We start from the raw sequence: 26,302 nt of genomic DNA, 5'->3' as shown, positions 1-26,302 counted from the left end.
CAAGTTTGGGGACATATTTCATTTTTTTAAGCAAGAAGAACCAGTCGTGAGTGGCGGGCTCTGTTACCATATAAGTGTTGCCACTTAAGCCTGTCTTGGTAATTGAGTATTTTTATGTTTGACTGGTGTGTTACTGTCATAGGACATGTCATGACATTGACGTGCGCGGGCTCTCGGGGCTCCACCTCGCAACGCATGCAGCTAAGCATCACACAGCTCACTACTTTGAAGTTCGAAATTTATTCCATTCTTTTTACGAGAAAGGAAGAAAAGAGACGCGGGCTTATGGCTATTGGAGCTAACTAAATAAGGTTGACAGGCAGTGCGCTGTACACATAACGTAGCATAAATAGTGCCATGAAATACATATAAAATGCGCACGTATATGCGTTACTGGATTCTACTGGAAAACGAAGTGTGTGTGCATATTTAAGCTCTCAGCTGCACAAAGTAAGCACAAAACATTCATATAACCTGCTCTACTATATGTTGACAAAGTGCCATTAGGTTCGACACCATTTCCCCGCTTCCTCATCACCAGCCTAATTATGTCCACTGCAGGGTAAAAGCCATCTCAGTTATTTCGAATTATTCGTCTTGCGTGAAGCAACCTAACTAATCCCCACAGGTACGCGGTCAGCAGCACTACCCAAATCTTAGCCGTACTTCCGTTTATGCTATAAACTACAGCATCAATTCGAGTGATTCTTACTACAAAAAGTTCTAGCGAGCTTCAAATTTTGCACATTTTTTCCACGCGCACATCGTCTTGCCTTCCTAGAAGAAGCTTAAGTTGTAGCGTAACCGTAACCGCCGTTCGTCATCATGCTACATCATCATCACTGATCGCCTCACGTGGCTCAGAGCGCGACCGACGAAAGAAGACTGTACTGGGACTCTCACCGACTGGGCTATAGACGCCGCAGCCGCCCCTCGGCTCTGCATTTCCTTCCTTGAATAAATGTAGGGACGTCGACCGCTGTCGCGTCGTTCCTTACATGCCCCTGAAGTAACATAGGTGCTGCTGTGACGAGACACAATGCGTTCTATTTTTCTGTCGTGGGGCTGATGGAAAACGCACAAGGAGGTCACAGACGCAGACGCCCACATTGGGGCTTAGAGTGTAGGAGAAAATGAAACTTTCTTGACGCCTAAATGCTTGCAAACAACGAAAGAGCTTCAGTACTGCAGCAGACTCATGTGCTATTCTCGCGCCCTATCCCACTGTACTACCCGCGCGTGCCATTCGCAGTCTAAGGCACCGACCGTCGAGCCCGTATCGAACATAACCGACTTGCGCGCAAGAAATCTGCCGGCTGTGTCCAGTAGGCGTTCACTGTGTCGCACACAGATCACCCGGAACAGCGATAAGCTAGGACATTGAAATCTCTTTCCGAGTTGAAGCTTTTCGTCAACCTAAACCGCACGAAATACAGGGCGAACAGATTAGGCGGACCGCACTAGAGCTGATGTCGCCCGTCTTGCCTTTTCGTTCTGTATTTCGCACTGTTCATGCCCATGATAATGAAATCAACTAGCCTAAAATGATGCTAGATCAGAGAACGAGGCTATTTGGCGTGACATCGCGAAACACACGCTAAGAGGACGGAGAGTTTGTGTGTACTTTCTCTTATTCTGTTTTTGACGGCCTACTTAGCACATTTATAATGATATCCCACCTTTCTGCACACCCTGCCTGGTGTATCTTCTTATGATAGTGTAGTGCTGCTTTCGTGGTACACATAAAACCATACATTCCAATTAGCGCTCCGCTGGCGCACACGAGGAAAACCGACTCATCAGAGGCCAAATATACAAAACCTTTTGGTCGCGATGCTTTTTGCCATTGGCCGACCACCTTTGCTAATAATGTAACTTCACGATTGCCTGGCAGCTGCTCTTACGAATCGTTATAGTGTTTGAAAGTTTGTGAACAGGCCCAGTATTTTCTATCTTTCACTGCAATTAACTTTCGTCCCCCCCGCTCCCCCCCCCCCCCCACACACACACACACGCGCGCGCGCGCGCGCGCACCACCGCAACTTCTTTTCATGAAAAGTGCCTCTGGCAGCCGTGGAAAGCTGACTGCGTACATTGGGGCGACTTGACGCCGCCGTCGGCGCCGACTTCCTGGCGCCGCGTTGAGGGCGCGCGCAGCACCGGTCAGCGCGCCCGCCTCGTTCTGTTGGCTGCGCGCTGGTGTCGGGCAAAGCGCGGCCGGAATTGACGGCCGTCTGACAGCGCGACGTTTCCCGATTTGCAGGACCTGTTCCACTCGGCCTCACGAAAGCTCTCCGGCACGGTTGGATTCGCGTACCAGAGGGCGAACATGGGGAAATACGAAGTCGGCGACAACGAAGCGGATCCGGTAAACGCAAACGCAGTGCTCCCGCCCTCCCGTCTTTTATTTCCTTTTTATGCGTCTTTTTTTTATCATTTATAAGCGTCCACGGGAGAAGAACGATCGAGTTCGAATAAATCATAATTGTATTTTCTTTGTGTAGCTGTGCATATCTGCAGCAAATATTTTCAACACAAGAGATTAACGTTGTGGTGCAGCTCGTGGCATGTCGAACTATGTGTGTCTATAAGAAATAGTATTCTATATGAGCCCTTAAGAAGTGGCTGCAATGTTTGTAATGAAGAGAAAGCCGCATTTAGCTTCATCAACAAAAGGTCATTATCAGAATGATTAGCAGTGAGTCCTTCATACGAAAACAAAGCTGTTGGAGCTCGTGATAATAAAGCGCCGACGGACCTTTGCCATGAATGTTGAAGATGAAATTTTTTCGGCCCGTTAGATCTAAGAATATATTTGCAGGTATTGCGAAAATGGTGCTAACGCTCAATGTTTGCAGATCAATATAAATGCCGAGTTATACCCACTACTTAAATATGTTAGCTCTTGGCACTTTGCGCCAGCATAGGAAGACAAAAACTACCCGGTTTTCGTCGATTATATCTCACTCGCATCCATACATGCAATGCGTTTAGAGGAGACTTGGATGTTGTTGTTTTGCCCAACCCTAATCGGCGCATGAAACGCGCATATTTTCTCTTGGAGGGTTTTTCGCCCATATAAAATCTACACATTGTAGAAGTAAGGAAGAAAGGAGAATGCTTAATGAATAGTAAGCATTGCAAGTTGTTTTCAAATTGCTTACAAGTTGCCAAAGAATAATGGTTTCTACTTCGAGGATCACCAGCAGAAAATTTTGTCACCGACAACTGTTAAAGTTCATGGGCCTAATTCGCAACGTTTGTAAGTGCTCTTTGCCATTGGCCAACTGTGTTCGCTAATAATATGTGCAGCATTCATATTGGCCGGAATTCGCTCTTACGAACAATTCTAGCGTAACATCTTTCTATGAATAAGAGCCCAGTTCGGCGTGTCCTTCGAGCAGGGAATATTGAACCTGTGAGGCTCTCAACCACTAACCGTTTCGGATGCACTACGGTCAAGACCGATGTCCATTTCCTTATTGAGTTTTCTTTTTTCGCAGGTTGGTTCCAAGTAAAAATATTGTATGAGTTACTGTCGGGGACAGCTTCACTTGAATGCGGATAACCCCTGGTAATGGAACTACGGCACGGTTCAGGTGCTGTGTTCTAGTACAATGCATCACACCCACATTATTTAGCGATCCTGTGCGCGCTAGTACGGTGTTATTCGCCATATTGTGATGCGCCCCTCATTACCTTGTAAGATTTCGTTAACTCTCAAGAAGGCTTGCTGCAGATTTTGAGACTTTGAAACGAGTGTGCTCCTCTTTTGAGCGTAAGCCTGCACTTCTCAAGGTCTTCTGCTGGGTGGCGGTGCTGCAGTGTAGCGCCTGCATCAGTGTGGCGCACGGAGCGCTAATTAGGCATTATTTAAATTGCGCTGTCAAAGCCCAGAATATCAGAGCAAAATTCTCAATGCGTGCAGTCAGCCCTTTATTGAACTTTTTCAGATCACAACATGCACTGCAGCGCTGGGCTACAGCTTTGCAGCAGGAACGACTGACGGACCGGGCCAGTTCGACTTCACGCAGTGTGAGCAGGTCTTTTCGTGGTTTTTAGTCGAATATAAAGTCGACACTTATGACAGGAGCGCGCGCGCGCTGTGCCCCCCCCCCCCCCATCTCTCTAACTGAGCAGCGACGCAAAACATTTCTTGCACTGTTCGAGCGATATAGGCTATAGCTTAGTAGACGTCAGTTGGCGTGGCACTTCGTGATGTGCTTTCTGAGACACGCGGGACAAATTTCTGGTGATACGTTGAACAGAAGTAATGTGGCTTATGGTATGGGTAGGGCGTATTCTTTTGCAGTGTTTGGAAATTCGCAAGATTTCCGGCTCACTACTATTCTGCGCCTTACGATCTTGAAAGAAAATAAAAATGGAAATCGTGTCTAAGTGCTCATACGGAGAAAGGAATTCGATGCAGCCACATCTTTATGGTGCAGCAGACACCTGCGCTTACTATTTCGGTGACCATGCCGTGCTGCCAAGAGGGTTGAAGGTGCCTGTATGGCGGTGTACCATTGTTACGGAAGAGCTCCAGGTAAAATAGAGGAAGAGATAATGGCCATCCGGCCCTAAGGAATAGCTTAATTTGCGTTTTTTTGCATAAATCGGTGTGTGCATAATTATCTCCACTGACTCCTTTTGGAATTTCATCGGATTTATGCGAAAATTCAGAACCCTGCTTATAACGTATAAGCTTAAGAGTGTGATGTGAACGTTTGGGGGTTGTGTTTATTAGCTTAAAATTCGTTAGCGCCGCTATACTTTCTCGACGAGAGACGCCATAGATTCAATCAATACGTGAGTACGAAGGCGACCAACTTGTACAAAATCTCAGCTGGTATAGCAAGTGTAATGGTCACGCGAAAATTCGACGATTTCGATGCTACTATGTGCACACAGGACATATATGAGGGCCACTTGCATGTCCTATAGGCACATAACGTTAACTGGAGATGGCGTGATTAGCAACTTACGCGCGCACGATCAAGCGATTGCACTTATCCATGGCTTCGGCTTTTGACGACCTATAGGATATGGCCGCCGTGTAGACGTCAAGTTTGGTACCAAAGACCGACTGGGCCGCATGCTTGCGGCTTCGTGCATGCACGCGTCTATTAGCAGCTGTGGTCGGGCTGAACTTGCTACTTTCTTCACTTGCCCCATGCACTGCGCCGCCTTGGTGCATAGGCGTCAGTGTGACTCCGGAAGTCTGCAACCATATAGACACTTCCTGCTTCCGCGGACGACCAATGGCGGAAAGCGAGATAACGTCGCCTCGAGAAGGGTTTGCACCCAACCTCTCCGAAACGGTTTCCCTGTCCGTGGCCGCCCTCTTACAGACCTCTGTCGCTGTGTTGTCGAGGGCTAGCACCAGCATCGATGCATTCTCGTGCGCGAAAGGATCACCCTATGGCAGAAATTTCTGCAGAAATTCGCGCTGGCTTACCGAACCGCTCTGGAGAGTCCGGTAGCTTTGACTGAGATGATTTTAACATCTTTCTCATTCATTTTCATTTGTGTTTCAAAGTTTTGCTGCATTATCTTGCGGCGCAGCTAAAGGCTATCAACTTGCGTTTAAGGTGAAGGCAACTGAGGGTGAAGGCAACTGGTCAATAAACCGACCTATGCTACCTGAAGGCATCAATGTAGCCCGATTCGAGACCCTCGTTATTTAATAAACGAGAAGAAAGGGGCTCGATTTTTAATAGTCGAATAATAAGCGAAGAAATGATAAATTGGTGGATTGAGCTACCGCGGTGCCGCTTTCTTATCCACTTTCTTGGATATTTATGTTTTACTACTAGGACTAATCCATGGAGGGTTAGCCATCGCCACCACTCACAAACCTAGGTGGCGGATGTGGAACATCTTTTCTGCCGCAGGCGTCACGAGTACGTGATCTTTTGGTAGAGCATCGTGATCAATTGGTAGAGCATCGCACGCGTAATGCGAAGACGTGGGATCGTTACCCACCTGCGGCAAGCTGTTTATTCATCCACTTTCATTTCCATCAACTTATCATTTCTTTAATTCAATCAGTAAGTACAAGTAATTTCCCCTATGTTTTCCTTGGGGTCATTGTTTGTTGGCTTCTTATGATGTGTTATTTTAATATATTTGAAATCAGGATCAAGAAATAGAAAAATCAGAAAAAATCGAGGTCAGCTTCAAGTGTTTCAGTTCGCAGTAATGTTATCGGCTGCGCAGTCATGTGCCTAAACAAAAGGAATTGTGACAACGTTTCGCCATAGGGATGCCTAGTCCATCACGGATGCCTGGTTCATTTGATTGAAAACCGTAATGACTTTCACAATTCATTTGTATATTTGGTTATAATTTTTTGAAAATGAATATTTAGGAATAACAGTTTGTTCATAGGGAGTTGACGATGTCGTCGCAAATATAACGTGAGTGGAAAAAAAAATTTAACAAACACTTCTTCGACCACTTGGTCCAGATCTCATGACAGGCGAACCGCGAACCACACAGTAATTTTTCACAGTGAGCATAAAACGCTTGCCTTATGAGTTCTTCGGGCCTCTAATGCAGCAACGACGAAGTCCACGCCATTCTGGAATTTCGTGCGCGACTTCATCGCGGCCCCGTCGAAGGAGGCCATCAAATGCCATCACCCGAAGCCCATCCTGCTCCCCGTTGGCGAGGTAAGTGCGTGAGCTTCTTGCTGCCGTCTTCAATCGTGTTACAAGTGATACCGACGTACAAAGGGCCGTGAAAGCTTACGTTGCATTTTCTGAAAAAGTAGCGCCGTTCGTAGAGGTACTAGGTTCTTTCAAGACCAGCACACAAGTAGCACCAGCGCGCTAGCTGCTCAGTACCCTAATTGTGAAGAGATATCGCGGAAGTACTTGCCACTTGCATCAGGAAGAGTGCTTTATGTTCACCAACGGTTTCGAAACGCTGCTGCCGTGGTGCTAATTTTATGTCGTAGGTATATAAAGTGTTTCAGGTATAGGCAGTGCAACTAATAAAAAAAAACATACATTTTCTGTAAGAAGTGTAGCCGCGGCATTTTATTTCTTGTGGCTCTTCATGAAGTGCGGATGTCTTTTTGGCATTCAATATACTTTACCAGAGTTGCTTGCACATTTTTTATCAACGTCTGGGATAACTGTCGTAGTGGTAACTGTTATCAAAATTTTACTGACGTGTTAAAGTTTTTAGCTTCGCTCAACATTCTGTAAACTGATGGGGCATGCATACGTATACTACTGCGTAATATGATCGCGTAGACAAGCTGCTAGTGTTGCGAAAACCATTATGATACGCCACTCGCATTTATTATGGTTTTGGCCAAACAGCTACACCGCAAATTTTTATGGCGTATAGTATTAGTAATATTTTCCTCTACTCACGTAATACGCCAAATGATGTCCACCAAACTAATGTGTTACACCTGAGGGATCAGCCATCACAGGCACAGCAAACTTAATTCTTCATTTGTCTTTAAGAACTTGTCTTGAGCTGGATGGCGGCAGATCATTTGCTGTTGCAGTTTACCGATAGTATCCTGTAATGAGGCCGAATCAATGCATCCAATCTTCAACAACACTTTCAGGTAGACGTTGATGTGGATGAAATACATGTCATCGTAAATGTCTGTTTGTTTTTCTTCTATCATCAGATGAACTTTCCATACCCTTGGGTTGCCAACATCGTTCCTACTCAAATTCTGAAAGTCGGCCAGCTGTACATTATTGCGGCTCCTGGAGAGTTTACGTAAGTATGTCTAAAGTGCGCCCAAAACGTTGCTTCCTTTAACTGGGCTCCATGCGTGCACAGAAAATCAAGCAAACGCGGTGTCCTAGTTACGTTTGTATTTTTAAACGCGTGAGTTCCAGTAGTATTTTAAGACGTCAACTAAATATTTCGTTCGAAATGTCACCCTTACGACTTTTCTGGAACTTTGAGTATTGCTAAGTCATTAGTATTTATGAATAATTCAGCCCTCGTCACGAAAGTGCCTTTGAAACCGTTGCAAATCACAGTAATTGTCGACATGTGTCTCTACGATCGGCTTCGCAAAAGCTATCCAGGATAGCAGTTCCAGCGCGTGATAACTTTCCACAACAGTGGCTGTCTATCATTGCTGTGTAGCAAGTAGAGTGTTTAGAAGTGTTTTTTCTATACTTGTTAAATATCCTTTGAAGCCATGAACATGGGACGTGCACTAACATGGTGATAATGTCCTTTCAACTTGTCGTACCCAAGAGAAGTATAGAAAGTAGAATTTTCAATGTAATGCATGTTTTCTTAAGGAAAATCTTCCCCATTTGTTTTCCTCGAATTGTTTTGAGCCCTTTACGCCATGTTCAGCGCAGCGATAACGACTGAAAGAAATGGGCTCCTATTACAGAAAAATATGAAGAGCCAAGCCTCGTTGCTACCCAAAAATTCGCTCCGTATGCTTTGGGAGGTGGTTATTTGTGCCACGATGTGTCATAGGTGGCGCTTCGCATATCATCGCGCTTTATCTGTACGCGAGAGCCAACCGCTACTTCGGGTGGCCCTTCATCAAGGACCAGTTCGGTAACCGCGAAGCGTCTGCGACCAACGGACGCAGCGTCTCAACGCCAGCGTCTCGAAACGCTCGCTGTCACGAGGGAGAATGCGAGAACGCACGCCCCTACAACCGATACCATGGCACGGTGTTGCCGCACCACCGTGCTGATTTTACCGCTGCGTTAGCTGCACTATCTTTGGAATATGCCCAGAAAACGGTTAGACAGTCATTCGAAATCGCGGTTAGTTCCCAAAGAATGCTGAACGCATTAAAAAGCTGAACCAAAGAAGCCCGCTAGCCTTTATTTTTACGTTTGTTGTCTAGCTGCGTTCACAAACTATTGCACCGACTATTCTTGATTGATTTTTTTTTTTTTACACGCAGCACCATGTCCGGCAGACGACTTCGCGCTACTGTGGAAAGGGTAAGTGGTTGTTTGCACGCCATCGTTGTTCATGGGGTTCGTTCTTGATTTGTTGTTACAACGACTGAGACAAACTAAGTGCATGTTCCGGTGAGAAAGGCGGCTTTGCATACCTCCCTTCCGAAATCATAAGCAGAATGGGCAACACCCCTGTTCGTACTTCACAATGTTTCAGTCCTTCAATATATTTTGTCCTCTCCGCGGTATCAGCATGCGTGTTACCCCGTGATTGAACGTGAAAGCCAGCAATGGTGGGCTTATTTGAATGGTAGAGCTGGCCATGTTCATCGGCAGTCCGTTTGAAAGAAAATGAACGAGACGACGTACGGCTGCTCATCACTGGCTGGCTATCGTGGACTCGCATGCTTATATTGCACGGAAGCTGTTTGGTCGAGTGTGTTGACAGCTGACGAATGGAGGGGGATGACGTTCGGCAAAAGAGCCCAATTAACATCTAGCCGAGCTATCATAGTAGACTCCTTCGGTATTTCGTTCATTCACAAAGACTGTAGAAAACACAGCTATGCATGCATCCCGTCCCAAGCGATGACTCAGTGGCTATACAGCGTTCATCTACTGAGCACGATTTCGCGGATTTCAGTCCCGGCTGCAGCAGCGGCATTCTTAAGGGGGCGCAATGTGAAATTGCTCGTGGGATGACCTCGGGTTCACGCAAAAAAAAAAAACCATGCGGTCTAAATTATTCCGGCAGTGCCATCGCCCTCACTCTCTTTTCCTCCTACTTCTGTGTGTCCCGTAGCTATACTGTGGTTCTGAGACGTAAAACTCCCTATATGTATTTATTACCTTGCATGCAGCTTATCTGAGAAGTTCTGATAGATGAATTATAAATTAGGAGTAATTATTATTATTATTATTATTATTATTATTATTATTATTATTATTATTATTATTATTATTATTATTATTATTTAAACCGATACGGAGAGGTTGCGGACGCATAAGCAGAATATGGCTTTGAGACGGTTTGTGCTGTGTATACAAACCTCCAGAACATTGATTAGTTAACCTTCTATAGAGTCCTTGCATGTTCATGTTCCTTTTTTTTTATTTACATATCTCTGCCATGGTGAATGTGTCTACCGCTTGTCAGCAGCTTGCTTACCTTGATCAGCCGTTGTTTTGTGTATTAGTAAATCGAAAGTCGGAAGCTCATGCATACTTGTCCTTGTTCCGCCCAGGACTGCGCTCGTGACGGGAACGTCGTGCTGGAGTAATTGCTTGGGAATCTTCAAGATAGCTACTGAACATACTCGGTTGGCTTCTAAGTAACCAACAGCGCAGGCTGAGGCTACCTATGTCTGATTAGCTAATGTATAGCGTGCAGCTCTGCCGTTGTGTGGCCACGAGTTAGGACGAGTTCAGTGCGTATGGTAGGAAGGGAGCGGTCAACCATGGCTATTGTCGAGCCTTTTTCCCTTGTGTGTGTACGTATGTAGTAGTACATGGCCTTGGAGTTGTGGTAGGTGTAGCGCGCGTGCTATGCGACTCGTTGCTGTCTGCGTGCACTGTCATGTTCGGGGTGCCTGTGTCGGGGTAATGGGGCTGTGTTATGATAGAGTCGAATGTTAGTCGAGTCGAGTGTTATGATAGTATAGTGATAGAGTCGCTGGTGGAAGTAGTTGGGTTGCTGCAGGGGGTTCGGGAGGCGGTTCCATAACCATACTGCGCAGTATGTGTCGACATAGTGAGCTGGAGAAGTGTCTCTTGGCATTTGCGGTGTATTGTTATGATTTCTTCGATGATGCTCCGGTGTATCATATCTGAGAGAAGCTGCCTGTTTGCACTGAGAGGCAGTCCCATGGCAATTTTAGTCGCTTTTCGGATAAGGGCGTTAGGCTTGTTGTTGTCTTGTTTATGTTATGTCTTGTAGGGGAGGTGGTATCGGAGTCGTGATATATGCAAGGCGTCAAGGAGCCGGAGCAGATCCCGTTCTTTGAGGCATCTGGTGCGGTTGGAGACACGACGCATCATGTGCAGCACTTGCTCGCCTTGTTTAACCACATACTGCACAGTGGTGGCCGAGCCCCGATCCTTCTGAATGTGCAGCCCTAGTATTTTGACACTGTTGGGCAAGGGTATCGGGGCACCGTCGAGCCCATGTCGCTGCACTGCCGCTATCCATGCAGTCTGACAAGCTCGCCAGCTGCGGTTTAAGCACACGTGCGCGTTCACTCTGACGGCCCGTATAAAAGGTAAAAGCTAGTGGCTATAAAATTGCTCTTCGTCTTCGACAAACAAATCTATGCTGTCTCTTCTGCGGCACAAGCAGGTATGCTCGATGATGACAAGAGCGGAGATAATGACCGTGTAAAAACACGGGCGCTTTCTCTCGCGGCGAGGGTGTGGGAGGAAACCTAAGACGTATAGCGCTTCGACTCCGTAGCTTTGGCCGCAATGTCAAGAGAAGTTGCCACTGAGTATTGTATGGTTTCCGCACCGAGTTTTCTAAAAATCATTTTCGCATACTTGTAGGTGGTGAAGATGAAAGACCCCGATGCCATGGTGGTCCTGGCTGGCCTCTCCAACACGTACACGCATTACGTGGCCACGTACGAGGAGTACCAGGTGCGTTGTCGTGCCTCCGAAGTCCACAACAACAGCGTGGGGACTTATCCAGAAACGAATGACAAAAATGCAGATTGTCTTGGAGAGCACTCTCCGCAAGGTTTCGTCAAGATGTCGTCACTGCTTTAAATTTACCTGCTCTCAGCTATACTTCTCTGCTTCATTAGATATTAGTCAGAAGAATTGAGAGTTCAAATATGCCTGGCGCTTTCAAAACAACAGATGCTGCTATTATGCCTTTGCGAACCAAAGACTGTCTTGCTTTGTTTGTCTGTTTTTTTTTTCTGTAACTGTCAGCTTGGGGGGGGGGGGGTAGTAAGAATCTCCCCATAGATGTTCGGCTGACGACGTTGTTGCACAAGACGTCCAGCTCGTGCGGTCAGGCGACGATGACCTCCCTCGAAAACCTCCCTATGCTACAATAGGGATAATTGACTATTACCAAATGCAGTGAGAAATTGAGAAAACAAGCTGTTTTTTTTTCAGCTGCAACTGTAGGCTGCTTTTCCTCTGGTCACAAATGTTTTCAATGAAGACTTTTGCTTGAATTTCATAGAAAATAGGGGCGCGCTTCCACCGCCGGGGTGGGTGCGCCGATGGCTCAACGAAGCGCTAGCAGTGTTCATAACATTTCCTCTAGAAGTAGCAACGCGATTCTCGTACAAACGAAAAAATAGTTTGCCGAACTGTCTCTAAACAATTTTCAAAGTGCGTATAGGTTTGTCCGATATGAAAGAAAGCGCTCCGTACCTACACTTCTTATTTAGCTCTCCTGTCGATGTTCCACAATGCATAATTTTTTTTACTCTAGGCCAAATGTACGATAACTGGCGTTTGTAAGTGCAAATCAAGGCCTATATTCATAAACAGTTATTACGATGGAACTGTTCGTAAGAACAGATGCCAGCTGACCGTGATGTCGGATATATTAGCGAAAGCGGCCGACGAATGGAAACCTGCACTTACGAACGAAAAGCTTCGTGAATTCGGCTCCAGGTCCTTGCTTTATTGTTGTTGTTCGCTGTACGTCATTAAGGGTGCCATAAATCGATTAACTGCATTATGTATCTCTGCGAAGGAGGAGACTTCGCTATAGGATGGTCTTAGTTGCCAATTCATTTAAGCCACCAGTGTGCAGCGGACACCTTGACTGTAGCAAATGGAGGCATATGCGCCATATTTCTGGGCTGTGTTGCTGAACCCTATTGATAAAGAAGCAAGTAATGTTGCACTTGATGTCTTGATGGTTGCGAAAGGCGTACAAGACAGCTAGTATTGTCGAACGTGATGCTCTGTGCACAAGACAGAAGATGGTTCTTCCGAAGCGTGGCCGTAGCTACAGCAGGACCTGTATCAGAACTGAACTTACGACGTTCTTTTAGATGTCGAAAGTGTTCGTTATGACACTCTTTAGCGCCTGTTGTTGGTGATGCATTTGTTGTGACAGTTGTCTCTTACACAGCGACGTACTTGTTGCAGGTGCAGCGCTACGAGGGCGCATCCACGCTATACGGGCCGCACACTCTGCTGGCCTACCAAAAGCAATTCGAAGGTTTGGCTGTAAGCCTGACGACCAACACGAGCCGGCCAATCGGGCCTCCTCTGCCTAACCTGCTCTCTAAGCAGGTGTCCTTCAAGACAGGCGTCGTCTTCGACGGCGCCCCGCTGGGAAAAGTGTTCGGCCAGGTGCTGTCCGACGTCAAGCCCGCGTACAACAGGGTCAGTGCTCGCGCGCTAGTTCTTGCTCAAACCTCCACTATACAGCGTCATTCATATCTATGTGTACATTTCAGTCGGTACGATGAAGAATTTGAATTTAGTGCCTGTCGTTATTTGGGTCACTAGTGGAAACAGCGCTAAATGAAATGCTTAACAGTGAAAAGAAAAAAAAAGGCTCTTGAAAATAGGAGCGGAACTTTTGTGTGGAGATGCTTTAGTGTCATTACTAATAGAAAAGTCGGTCTTGAACGGCTCTTTTAACTGTTTTCAGGGAGAACGAGCCTTTGTGACGTTTGTCTCTGGTCATCCAAGAAACAACTTGATGGTGAGGACAACCTTCTTACGTTACAACTGTGTGTGGTTGCGATTTTACGACCTTCTATTTTCACTATAAATATTAAACGTCCAAGTATGCACACAAGTGACGTTAATTGCACTATAGTTGCGTACAGTTTTCATTTTCATCTTTCTTAAAAACTAGGTGTCTACTGCCTAGACAACCATGCCATTGTAATAATTCTTCTAGCTGGAGAGCACTTACCTGACCGTGGAAAAGCTGAACGCCGATGGTGAATCATGGACAGTTATAGCCACGGACGGCAACTGGGAAACAAGGTATTACTTGATTGATTGCTACTGCGAAGCATTATTTGCCTTTTATGCCAGTCACTTTGCGTTAGGTCGGCAGTTGTGTAGGTTCCTGTCTCGCCTAGTTTGTGGGCCTCATCAAAACAGAAATTGCGTGTGTGATATTGGGACTGAACCAGGGTCCTCAAGTGCAGCGACCAGAGGTTATATTAACTCTATAAAACTGTCTCCTCATTGGGCAACAGACGCCCATACGTGTCTTGAGAGAATCATAACCTTACCACTCTACTTCTCTCGTTTCAAGCTAGCTCTTTGAGGCGATACGCGCATCCATGCGTCCCGTGGCACGGCTTATTAAAGCGAGAGCTTGCCAGTTTCACTCATCCTTCTCTCGTGGCAGTTCAGCTGGTGCCTTTAGATGCTATGTGACACCGCCTTCGCGATCGGCCCAAGTCATATAACAAGTTGTAACGTCTCTTCGGCAGAGTACACTAAAACATCCGTTATGCCGTCATCGTCGTAGGGCAATCGCGTTGCCGTTCGCCTCCTGCGCCCGCATCACACTCAGAACTGCTCGCATTACACGGATACGTTGTGCCTTCTGGCAGCACTTTGCTGAACTCCCCGCGTAACAGTACTAGACAGCCAGCTACATGCAAAATAATTCGCATAGCATTAATTCCCACAGTGTGCGGGATCTTCGTAATTTTTATTTTTAACAGTTCCATACTTAGGAGTTGAGGAAGTTTTATGATGTGCTTTGCATAAGGAAAAGAACAAATCGCTTGATTTACGTATTTTTTATTTCGCTCCTAATGCTGAGCACTAAATACTTAATAAAAACCACATCATCATCTTCAACCTTCGATGTGGGTGCTTGAATCGAAGTCTTTCTGGTGCTTTTGGAAAGCGACCTCTGCAGCGCGAATAGATAGGCCAATGAACCGCGCATGTCACGTAGTCAGGCGCCGGCTCCCAAGTGGAACGGTTTCAAGCGGGCGTTTGTGCACGCCGTATATGTGGGCCTCTGTCGCGCTCATTTTTCATGCTGCAACTCGTTTTCAAAAAAAGAAAAAAAAAACTTTCATGAGGGTTCAGCAGACAAGCTTTTCACTAGTGAAATGTATTGCTGTTCTTCTCAAGTGTGATATTTTGCGGGTCTGCTTTGAGTGGCGAAGCTTATCTTTAACGTCTTTTTTTTTTAAGTCAAAATCTTTATTGCCATTTTTGTGATGCATTTCAGCAGTGTAGAACCCTGCAACAACCAAGTGCTTGTATAAAAGAAATGAAAAACCGTTGGTTCGTTAAGACATCAGGCAAAAACTGCTTACGTATACATCACTGCGCGCAGAAATGTTGCTGACGCTCTGCTGTCTCTGCAAATGCAGGTTCTACTGGCGCCGCACTTCGGCCATCCTGGGGCACAGCGAGGCGACAGTTATGTGGGAAATCCCTCAAGATGCCGCACCTGGCGTCTACAGGATCCGGCACTTCGGTCACAGCAAGAACATTCTGCAGGTGGTCACCCCTTACGAGGGCAGCAGTGGTCGCTTCAAAGTGAACCCCTAGCATCCGGCCAGGAAGAAGCGGAAAAACAGTTGCGCAGGAAGTCGTCGCAGTGCCGCGCCTTGCACACAAAGTTGCTCAACGGAAGCGCGACGCCGCCGACTGTCCCGGTCCCTGCGCAACTCTTTCTGCTCAGCGCCTTCGGAGCGCATTCCTGCCCGCTTACTGAATATCAAATGCTGCAAGCATTACTTGTCGTCCTTCGACCTCGATGGCCCAAGGTCTTCGACATCGAATCACAGACGGAAGCCACCGGAGTTGACTCGGTCGTCGTCAGGGGATCAAACACTTATCGAGCCTTCGGCTGAAAAAACTGAGGAGAAGCAACTTGACTCCTTCTCGAGCAACGGATCGCAATATGCTCACAACACTGCTCAAATGAATTCATCTGACAGTTTCATTCATCACACGTACCATCACTCTCCAAGTGACAATAACGGCGGGCAATTAACATTGTCTTCCGATAACTTTTCGCATCATTCATCGCACAAGAATAGTCATCGCAAGGTTGCCTCGCCGTCTATGAATAATTGGAATAATTATGCTTATGTTGGCGCTTCAGGAGGCCGCCCACCAAGTGTCAACGACAAAGAGCAAAAGTACACTTCCACGTCCGGGCAAGCACTTGCTACAGTACCTTGGACAAGCGACTACCACGCGCGTCCCTCTATTCGGTTCAGGACTCGGCACAGGCTTCCCTTACCTGCGGCGCGTCACCAAGTGTTGTCCGCTCTGATTAAACACCCGCTTCACATATTCAGCTATCGTGATCGGAAGCTGCCGTTTCATCTGCGAAACCGCCACCGTGTTGCCTCAAACATCCAAGACACTCTGCGCGCCTTGTCCTCGACCCGTCACCATTGGACAGATCGGGACGACGCGCGGCTGGACTTCTCCGCTTCCGAGCGCCGACGCTCTATTGTCCGACTTCCCGCCCCTCAAAGAGCAGTGGCCATGGGACGAGAAGTGTTGGCACGGCGCCTAGCGCATGGGCGCTTGCCAGCAACGCTTGACAAACTCCGAATGTTTCACAGGATTCAGGGTATATCACTTTCTCTAGCGGACGGCCAGCGCCCATAAACCACGGGGAAAGTAATGGACCGTGGTTTTTCGAAGCTGCGGCCGGGAAGCTTCGGAAATGTCAAAGCGGCTGTATTGCATGTGATTTTTTCTGAGCCAGCTTGCATTGCCAGTTATCTGGTCACGGTACAAAGACTGGAACGAGATTATCTATAGTATGCTGCCAAATATATTATTTTTGTTTCTGTCATTGTTTTTTCGCAAATAGAGTTTATCTCTTGTCTAAGGTGTGAGGATTACCATGGCTCGCGATTAGCATTCTCGATTTGGGGAGTAGCTTCGAGCGGAATGTGAGAGATGTAAAAAAAAAAAGTTTTAAAACTAGCGCGAGCTCTCTGTCCACGAGAGTGATCTGACGAGCGTTCTCCATTCGCTTGTATGCATTGCTTTCCGTGCGCGTAGCTCAAGTTTAGCTCACCATTGCCGTGTACTGACGTTTTCATGTAAGAACCCGCTTGATGCTTTGCTTTTCACCTCTGCCTCAATTTTTAGGTTGATCTCGCTTTTGGATAAATGCAACTTTTCCGGCATTATTATTTCACTTGTTGAATAGTAGCAGGTAGAATAATTCAAAGTGGGATGTTTCCATGCGTGCTCGCGCTTTTGGCTTTTTTTCTGTGCAACTTAAAGCGAGCCGAAGTTAAGTACTCGGCCTGACACCCCTGACAACTAAATTCCTTTGAAGTAAACCACTTTCCGTTAAACCACTTTCCGGCTGTAGGTGCCCTTGCGAAAAAGAGTTTCGCCGCTGACGCGCGGCACAGCGCAGCAAAACACATGCGCTACTTTTTAAACTGAAACTGACAAAACGTTAAAAAAATGTATATCTAGTCAGCGCAAGATATATGGAAAAAATGGTCAATTAATTTTAGTCTTCTCACAGCAAAGGTTAGCGTCGCTTATGGTCCGGAACTTTTGATGCGACCATGCGAATTGTGCCGCCCCATGTAAGCCGAATGCGGACGGAGCCTGTAGCGCAACGAAACTGCCAACGGCCAATATGACGTGACGGTGGCGATCATAATTGTGGCAACCGCTACGACTGTTTGAAAGCATCACTGTAGTAAAAATTCACTTCCAGTCAAATTTCCTCGCTCATAAGCATAAGATTGTTTTCTTTTTCAAGCACGAAAATAATAAGTAAGGCACCATTGTGTTTCCTCAGGTTTTCTGTCGTTGAAGGGCTGTTCCCGACGTTACTCACTTGAGCCCATAAATCAATTAGCATATCTCCCTTTCGGCATGTGACCTTTGCATAAAAGGATATATTCATTTGTCGTGTGTGACCCTGCGTGAACGCCTTTCCAGTTCCCTATATAGTTAAAAGACCTTTGGAGTGCTCGTGTGTCAGGGGTATGAGTTGTGCTTCGCTTCTGACTTCCTACTCGCTTACTTTTGTGTAACATCTCATAGAGAAGTATTGGCTCGCATTGTGAATGACGGTCGTGAAGTTTATTTGCGAAATCATGGTGGAGTTATAGGTACTCATCTGAATGTTGCGAAATTTTAGCAAAAATTAACAGTTGATGTCGAATCTTTTACATGAGAAGCTCAGTACTTAACAGACGCAGTTCTTGGCATGGAAGACTTGAGTGAATGAGTTATGAGTTGTGCTAAGACCGTGCTCTGCTTGCCGCCATGCTATGATTCCTGCTTTAACGATGGATCAACTACCGTTTGCATTCCTACTTGCCATTATAATGTGCCATTAGTTGCGCTGCCACCTTACGCCACTTTTTTTCGTGACTTGACGAAAGACCGAATTTGATACGTTTGGAATAGGCTTTGAACACGTGCTAGCAAAAAATTTAACTGCTTCAAAATAGCGAAGTATGGTTCGACTAATGTTACAGTAGAAGTAATGCTATACACAGGACATACAAGCATAATAATTAGAGCACCAAGAATAGGGTTATATTAAAAGTCACAGCTTCCACAACAGAGCAACTCGGGTTTATAGGAAAGATATGGCTACGATTCCACTTGGTATTACCATTCATATATCCTCAAATTACTTCACGCGAGTCAGAGCGTAAACAGATATCTTCGAAAATTAGAGATATGATTCATTAATTTAGTAGTAAAATGCCTGAAAAGGTTTCACCGAATGGTTGCCTCAGTGTCACCTATATAAACGCGGAGAAGAGTAAAATTTACTTGTAGTTGAAAGTCCTAGTAGTAGTGTTTGAGAAAAGCTTTGTGTGCCAAAGGTACATTGTTCTCCCCGCACCCCGTGTTTTTATTATCATTAGAGATTACTTGAAACACTCGCGTTTTGTCAGGAAATGTCATTGCAGCTATCTTAAGAGTTAATGATAAAATTTATGTTGCTGACGTACGCGCTAGCCCAATCGCCGATATGAACGCGTATTTGTGGTGGTTATTATAAACCTAATTTGGGGAAACGCACTAGTCTTGCAAGCCACTACGTCTGTGAATCGTGTTCATGCGCAATCTTCGTTGCCGATGTGCTTCTATGAGCCCAACAAAAGATTAGTAAGAATCGAATAACATTGGGAAACAAGAAAAGGGATTTCTAAATGCTTTCTTCTTGTTCAAGCGTTGTGCGTCCTTACTGTTAAATATGCATACACTCTGACGTCAAAAATGCGCAACAGGCGTTAGGAAAAGGCCCACGAAACATTTATCTCCTTTGGAGTAACCTGCAAAACAAATTTCGTAATCTCGTGTTAACATACCAGCAACGAGCAAGAGTACATGGGGCTTAGTGTTCATTCTGCGAACGTGAAAGAAGCGGAGCGGACCATGTCCACCTGGCCTTTCATTTTACATAGTATTTGTGGGTACACAATGACAAACAGATGCGTACTGCTGTGATTCTCGTATAAGGTCAATCTCCAGTGCTTGTTTGGAACCAGTGAGCACACGACGCAAGTGGTACATATGTAGGCATACGCACAGTTGGGCATTTATATGGTAGTACATCATGGTCTTGCAAAAACAAAAAAGTACCTTTATTACCGAAAGCGCGATGTTCGTCACAGAAGCGACGTTTCCTATATATTGTCAAAAGTTACAGGGTGCCTTATGCGCGAGATGTTTCATGGCCCACTGCAACAGCAGGTTATATCACCGCCAATGAAGCTAAATGTTGGCGTCTGTTATATTAGAAATGCAAATGATTGCTGGAAGTTGCGCTGGCGTAAGAAAAAAAAAACCGCGCCGACGTGGCCTACTTGGGTAACAATCCAAGCTCCGACAGAGCGCTTCCGTGTGGTTTTTGCGCTTCGCCACTGACAGGCTTGCAAGAACTGCCTTAATTATTATGTTCGGTTGACAAGGGATAAAGCTCGCTTTAAAAAATGACGTAATGAAGCTAAGTAACAAATCTAATAACGCCTCTTTCAACATCGCTGTGGTCTTTTCTTCTCGGACCAGTGATGCAGAAGGTTCCCAGGTCAGAGATGATGAGCAGACGGACCTCTCAGTTCACTAAAATTCCCCGCGAGAGCGTATCGTGTTTCTTATACAGAACAATTCATCTTTGTTTCACTCAGTGCACTACGATTCAGTGTATAGCAAGAAGCGAATCACTGGCAAGCAGCTCCCGCGAAGGCTTATCGGATACTGCCGCATAGATGTAAATAATGCATCTTGTATGAAATACAGCCGAGATGTTCTTATATATATATATATATATATATATATATATATATATATATATATATATATATATATATATATATATATATGAAGGTTGTGTCCGCGAACACTTTCCAAATTTATTAAAGGTTGCCTATGGCAGCTAGATCAATTCTAGTGAGCATGTCTACTCGAAGCGTCGGACACTACTTGCACAAAAAATCACTAGGTGAATTTCGCCTTTGAAGCGCTTCTATATTGTACTGTCGACGTTCAGGGCCGTGTTGCATTTAGGATTCTAATAGTCATACAGAAGTTTCTTTAATGAATAACCCAATAATTAGGATGAGTCAGTTTAAGCTTTATGGCCAAATTTACGTCAAATGTTGGTATTCAAGAGTTTGGGCAATCATTTATCTACGACCCGCGCAAGCGCAACATTCAAGGAAGAATCACGTTTTTCAAGCCCTTGAATGCCGAAAACCATTGGAGTTCTCCCGACAGTGCAAGTTAGGGAACATAGTTCGCTATGCGACTTTTTCCCCTCCCCAATTTAACGTGAGGACTGTCGCGCTTGTGTCATCGCGCCCAGAGTTCACGTTGCCCATACGCATGGAAAGGCCGCAGCGACCTCTGTTTGCATGATCCTGAGCACGTGCTGAAGTAACAACGGCGACTGATATGCGTGAAGAAGTTTAACATCTGGCTGCTCTTCACTACATGCCCACCGTACCCAAACCTTGGAAGACAGCCCGCCGGTGTATTCTATAATCAGTTCCGGCGGGTAGGGATGGTACGGCGTCGCGCGCCAGTATGCGCACGTCGGCATTTCCTCGTTGCATCCTTGCCGAAACGTTTGTGCACCATATTCTTTAGTGATTTTAGTCGATAGTCGATTTTGAAGTGTGTTCTCCGTACGAGACTTTTATGAAATAGGCTCGTTCCCTGAGTACGACCGTGAACACTGTGATAGATGCATATGAAACAAAGGAAGCAATAGAAAGTTGGTGCATTCAAGCTAATTACTCACAGTTGCACTGCACTGAATGTTTATAATTAATGTCCGCTTAACCAATACCACAGTTACACTGCGGTGACGATGAAATTTTCGCAGCAACCATAGTATTCAAGAATGTACCTGCACTCGCTACATGTTCACCTTTAAGACATCTTCAAAATCAGTGAGAGCGCGGCTAGAAAGTGTCGTTTATTGAGACAGTTGTATTTTGAGAATAAACTGAGCATCAACCGAAGCGTCGACAAAAGAAATTTGAAAGATAAGCTTACAGATAGGTTCAAGTATTGTCTGTGTACACATACTCTGAACAAGTGTTACTTGTAAATATATGTGCATCGAAGCTTCCTGCTTGAAAGTCTACGGTGATCATTGCAAGAACACAATATAGGGCTAATTCCAGTTGTTTCTATTTTACTGTATGCATGACCAAAGCATATGTGCTAGCTGCTTTCGCAGTAAACATTGGGAGCTAGGTCTAGCTCTTCCAGGTATGCTGGCGCTGCTGTGCTGGCGATTCACTAGTGTGCTTGTATATTTCCGACCAATTGTGCATATATTTCTGACCGTGCGAGGGTGCGGTCTTTTACATTCGAGCAGCTTATATTTCCTTGGCTTTGTAATCTGCGCTGTGCGCAGGAAAAGACAAAAGCCCCTGCTATTTTTGTTCTCATATAAAAGAACAAAAAGGGAAACATGCCTGCTGCAATCTTGTCATCAGTGGGCGGGCTTTTCCTTGATGCGTGTCGTTTTCGTTGAGCGGCCGTATTCAGTATCCGGATCTTCCTGGTGCGTGAGCTCGCTTCCTGGTCCGGTTAATGCCACGAAGAGCTTCTCTGCAAGGTACAGCAAACACTTTAAAATGACATGTGTCGTCTCGCAGTGTTTATAACGTTCCTGTTGAGCGTCGGGCATGGCACCTCTTTTTTGTGACCCGCTGTGAAGAAACGGTAGAACATTCAGCGCTGAACTTGTTGTGCCTGTGTATCTTTTATGAGGAGTTTTACTTTCGTGCAATGAAGCGTCGATTTCGCATATCTGAACGTGTGTACGTCTATAAGTATCTGCTATGCAAGTCAATTGTTGCGGGGCGTTTGCTGTTGCTGATGACTCGCAAAGCAACACTTGTGCCTGCTTGTTATATTGTGTCGCGGCACTGTGAATCAATTGCTATATGTTTCTGTCGCGAATTACCGCTCTGTTATGGCTGTTGATGAGGTGTGACCCACGCATGTTAGCGTAAACATGTGGACCCTGTGATCCCTAATGAGTGAACTGAAGTGTATATGTGGAATTGTTAGAGGCGGATATTGCGTCTGTGTGTGTTTAACCGACCGCTTATTTCTTCGAACATTTTTAAAGGGATCCCGGTATCAATAAAGCATATATATTGTTTTTGTTATAACTGCGTGTTGCGTTGCATTCTTGCATTATTATATCTTGTTGAAAGCGTATAACGACGCCGCATAGGGCGAACATGGTTTCATCTGTGGCAGCAAGCGAAACACACCTCGTGAAGTGTTCCAATAGACGCGTTTCTCAGCGTCCTATTTTGCATCAAGGTGACAGCAAGAAGTTGTTTAGCACCGCCAACAGCCGTCACTGTAGCAGATCGTAGTCATGGGTTTAGCTCGGACCGAAACACCGCCGCCTCTGCGACAGCCAACCATACGTCCACTTTTGGAACAACTATAAAGGCCTTTCTATACAAGTGGTCTTGATAACTTCATATGGATTACTTTGGGAAATTTTGAGGCCATCATATGACCACTTATCGTGTACACAGAACGCTAAAGACGCACCTAGTGTAGTTATCAGAGCACAAACACTTGTGCGGCACGTCACTCGGTTGTATGTGCATCTCCTTACCTGACCACGCGTTGCCCTCGGAGCCACTGCACGGATGCACCAAATAGAGCGGGTAACAAGGGTGGGAAAGAGATGAGGCTCTCTGCTCAGAGTCATCAAATGTACGCCAGCTTTTGAGAGAGTGTACGTGGTTTGATCGGCATTCAGGGCATCCTGAGCTATCGCATTTCATTGCCTGTTACCAGCACCACAAGCTCAACGATGCAGAAAGTCAAGTGCTGGTGTATATTAGAAGCAAGCGAATTATTTGTGCAGCCCATCATCACAGCAGGGTTCGTGACGCCAAGTGGACCCGTAGTCAAAAATTTACGCACTAAAAACAACTTCGCCAGCGCTGCCAGTTCAATGACCCCTTTGGTGTAACTTACGACGGGGCCTGCGAGGGCAGTGCTGACAGGACTTGAAGGGGTTGCGGCAGAAGGAAAGATTACTGTGCATTGAAAACAAAGGTCGTTTCATAGGGTTGATTCGCAACACTAATTGTACGGAATTGCTGTATGTGTATTTCGTCATTCCTTTACATAATCGCTAGTGTGGTTTATACTTGCGGTCATTTTATTCTATTGATTCGAAAGCGTCAAACCGTCCATTGAGCTAAAAAGCCAGCGTCTGTAGCAGCGAACCAGCACCTATATTCCCATTGGCTGCGATGCCACGTCACGAGCGCCGCTTAACAGAGCAGAGCAGGCGAAACGGAACACGTTCTGCTGCGCTAGCGCGCCAGGTGTTGCATGATTGTAGAGGGTATCGCCGCCTCTCTTTAACCGCCACTGGGCTTAGCTGCTGCGCGCGCCTGCTGGCCTTGGTGGCCGCTGCTGTTTCCTCGGTCTCTATTCGCGCAGGACGTCCCTGGCACGTGGCGTTGGCACCGCAGGCTGCCGCTGCTTGCTGGCTCGGGCAGCACGTGTACCGCTGTGGAGTCTGAAGCGCCTACATCGGCGGCGACCGCAACTTCGGCGGTAGCGAAACGTGGCCGTCCACGCCAGTACACCGCAGACGAAGTAAGAGAGCGGAAGAACGCAGCAAAACGAGCGAAGAGGCAGGGGCACGTCGAGGCGATGCCCTGTCCCCTCGCGCAATACCTGGCGCGCTAACGCGACAGCGGGTATTCTTATTCGCCCGCTCTGCTCCGTTGAGGCTTGCATGTGCAGGCCGAGTTCTTGATCAGCGCCGCATTCAGCCATAGCAGAACGCGTGCAATGCGCACTGCCCCTGTGTTGCAATTAGATGCGCTTAAGATACTCGACCACGTAGCATGGTGAGAACGTAGAAACTGCAAAAATAAATACCCCGCACCAATTTAATCGCAAAAATAAATAATATGCCGTGCAGAAAAACTCGACATTACTCGCTGCGCAAAACTCGAAGGACGGCTCAGCAGCGTGCAAGTGGACGTTAATGCTTTCCCATTCAAAACCCATAAGTGCATAGGTGTCTTTGGATGTTTTTTTCTTCAATGACTGCAATTTAAGAAGCCGTATGATGCATGCTGCTGTTTCCATGGTTCCGCTTGCTGTCCTCTCTGTTCACACTCCACGTGCTTAGACCGCAGTGGACTGCATTATTTCACGTTTGAGATAAATGTGCCGGGACGGTGGTTTCGCCCATGCTGAGTAGTGATTCCACTTGGAGCGTTTGTGCAGCCTGAATGGGCACACGCGCCTGATCGTAACGGATTGCAAATGATCAGCTAAAAGTATATTCTAATAATCAGCAAGAAAGCAACGGCAAATGTTACAATGTATACGGAAAACTAAAGGAATAAATAAGCTCAGAGCATATACAAGGTGTCCCAACTATCATGCACCAAGATTTAAAAAAAAAGCAATTGCGTTACTCAAAACAACTGTAGTGCATATTGTTTACAGTGCAGTGCAGTAGCCGCCAGTAATTTTTCGTTAGTGATGTTAAATTAGGTAAATGTAATTAATTTGCTAACTCGAGAAGTGCTGTCGTTATTATCAAAGTGTCAAACAGGCATTTGTAGCCCCCCCCCCCCCTTCCCCAGATGACCTCTAACTGCGGTATTTTCAGTGGTACCGAAAACCTGAGGTGACTCAACAGACAGCTTGTCTCGGTGCCCCTTGAAGCAGTGACGCCAAATCAAGTCAAGGACGTCAGAGTTAACACACTAAAAATATATTGGCTGTTGACGTCGTACATGAGACTGCGCTGCGAACTTTGAGCAAACTTACGGAACTTGGCGGCATGAAGGTCCGCTCGTATATTCCTCTGGACAGTGACACGACTACTGGTGTCATCTACGACGTGAATGTCTCCATCTCCAGCGCTATTGCCTATACTAGTGAAGCCAGCCGTTGACGGCTTTGCCATAACTCATGTGTCTCGTCTCGACACATCCCGCTGTGTGAAGGTAATTTTCAAGGGCGAATCTCTTAACTCACACGTCAAGGTGGGCCACTTTAGACACCCCGTACGACCGTTTATCCGAAGGCCACTCCAATGCCGCAATTGCATGAGGCTGGGGCAGGTAAGCGCTGTGTGCGAGAACACGAGAGCTTGCTCGCTCTGCGCAGAGCCCCACGCTGCCGATTCCTGTGTAGCCACGGTTCTCAAATGCCCCAATTGCATTGGGTCCCATGATGCTACCTCAAATGACTGTCCCAAAATGAAGAAGGAAAGGGAGGTCTAGAAGCAGATGGCGAGAGATCGTTCGTCTCGTCGGGAAGCTGTTGCGGCCCTTAGAAAGCGACGCTCCCGACGCCGTCCGCCTTCAAAGAACGCAGATGCCTCCGTTAAGAGCGCGCTACATCCGACAACTCCTCCTCCACTGCCCCATAGGCCTGGCGGAGTCGAATCTAAGGTCGTGCCACGCAACACCAACACTGAAGCTAGGTCCGCGCTACCAAAGCGACAGTCCCCGCCACAACCACCGGGGCCACAGCCTATGGCACACCTGAAGCCACAGCTGTCGTTACCTGAAGCACGTAACGCTGTCTAATCAGTGTGGGATCGAAGAAAATGGGCACAATGGCACCGGAGTAAATTCCGCACCACACATGAACGACCACTGGTACTGGTGCCGAGTACGCTTTACACGCAGTGTGGATTGGAGTCACTTCAATAGCGTGCATTATGCAAAGTTACCTGGCCGTTCCTGCAAAAATTGGCGTCATCTGTGCACATAACGTTGCCCAAAATGTCCAGTGACTCATTGATTTTTGTGAGAATCCAGTTCAAGAAATCTAGACGACTCTGCAGGTCCCTGTCTTCCAAGCATTGGTGCAAGTTAAGTTGGTACGGGTGAAGGGACGAGTCATTGAATCCTCCAAACTGATGACTTGGGAATTGGTGC

At 46.4% G+C, this 26,302-nt stretch overlaps 1 protein-coding gene across 3 annotated transcripts in view; it reads left to right on the top strand.

Moving 5' to 3' along the window:
* CDase (neutral ceramidase) overlaps positions 1-16,689 on the top strand; it is a 101,125-nt gene extending 84,436 nt beyond the window's left edge. For all 3 annotated transcript variants that reach the window (XM_065451162.1, XM_065451160.1, XM_065451161.2), the window contains 10 exons: positions 2,264-2,368; positions 3,954-4,035; positions 6,562-6,674; positions 7,655-7,749; positions 8,918-8,957; positions 11,454-11,546; positions 13,026-13,265; positions 13,537-13,590; positions 13,792-13,880; positions 15,242-16,689. In XM_065451162.1, coding sequence (XP_065307234.1) covers positions 2,264-2,368; positions 3,954-4,035; positions 6,562-6,674; positions 7,655-7,749; positions 8,918-8,957; positions 11,454-11,546; positions 13,026-13,265; positions 13,537-13,590; positions 13,792-13,880; positions 15,242-15,422 — 1,092 coding nt within the window. In that variant the 3' untranslated portion in view covers positions 15,423-16,689. The remainder of the gene's footprint in view (positions 1-2,263; positions 2,369-3,953; positions 4,036-6,561; positions 6,675-7,654; positions 7,750-8,917; positions 8,958-11,453; positions 11,547-13,025; positions 13,266-13,536; positions 13,591-13,791; positions 13,881-15,241) is intronic.
* The last annotated feature ends 9,613 nt before the right edge of the window (positions 16,690-26,302 follow it).

Source organism: Dermacentor albipictus, chromosome 1, assembly GCF_038994185.2.
Source record: "Dermacentor albipictus isolate Rhodes 1998 colony chromosome 1, USDA_Dalb.pri_finalv2, whole genome shotgun sequence".
NCBI classification, from domain to species: Eukaryota; Metazoa; Arthropoda; class Arachnida; order Ixodida; family Ixodidae; genus Dermacentor; species Dermacentor albipictus.
This window is presented reverse-complemented; position numbering and strand designations above follow the sequence as displayed.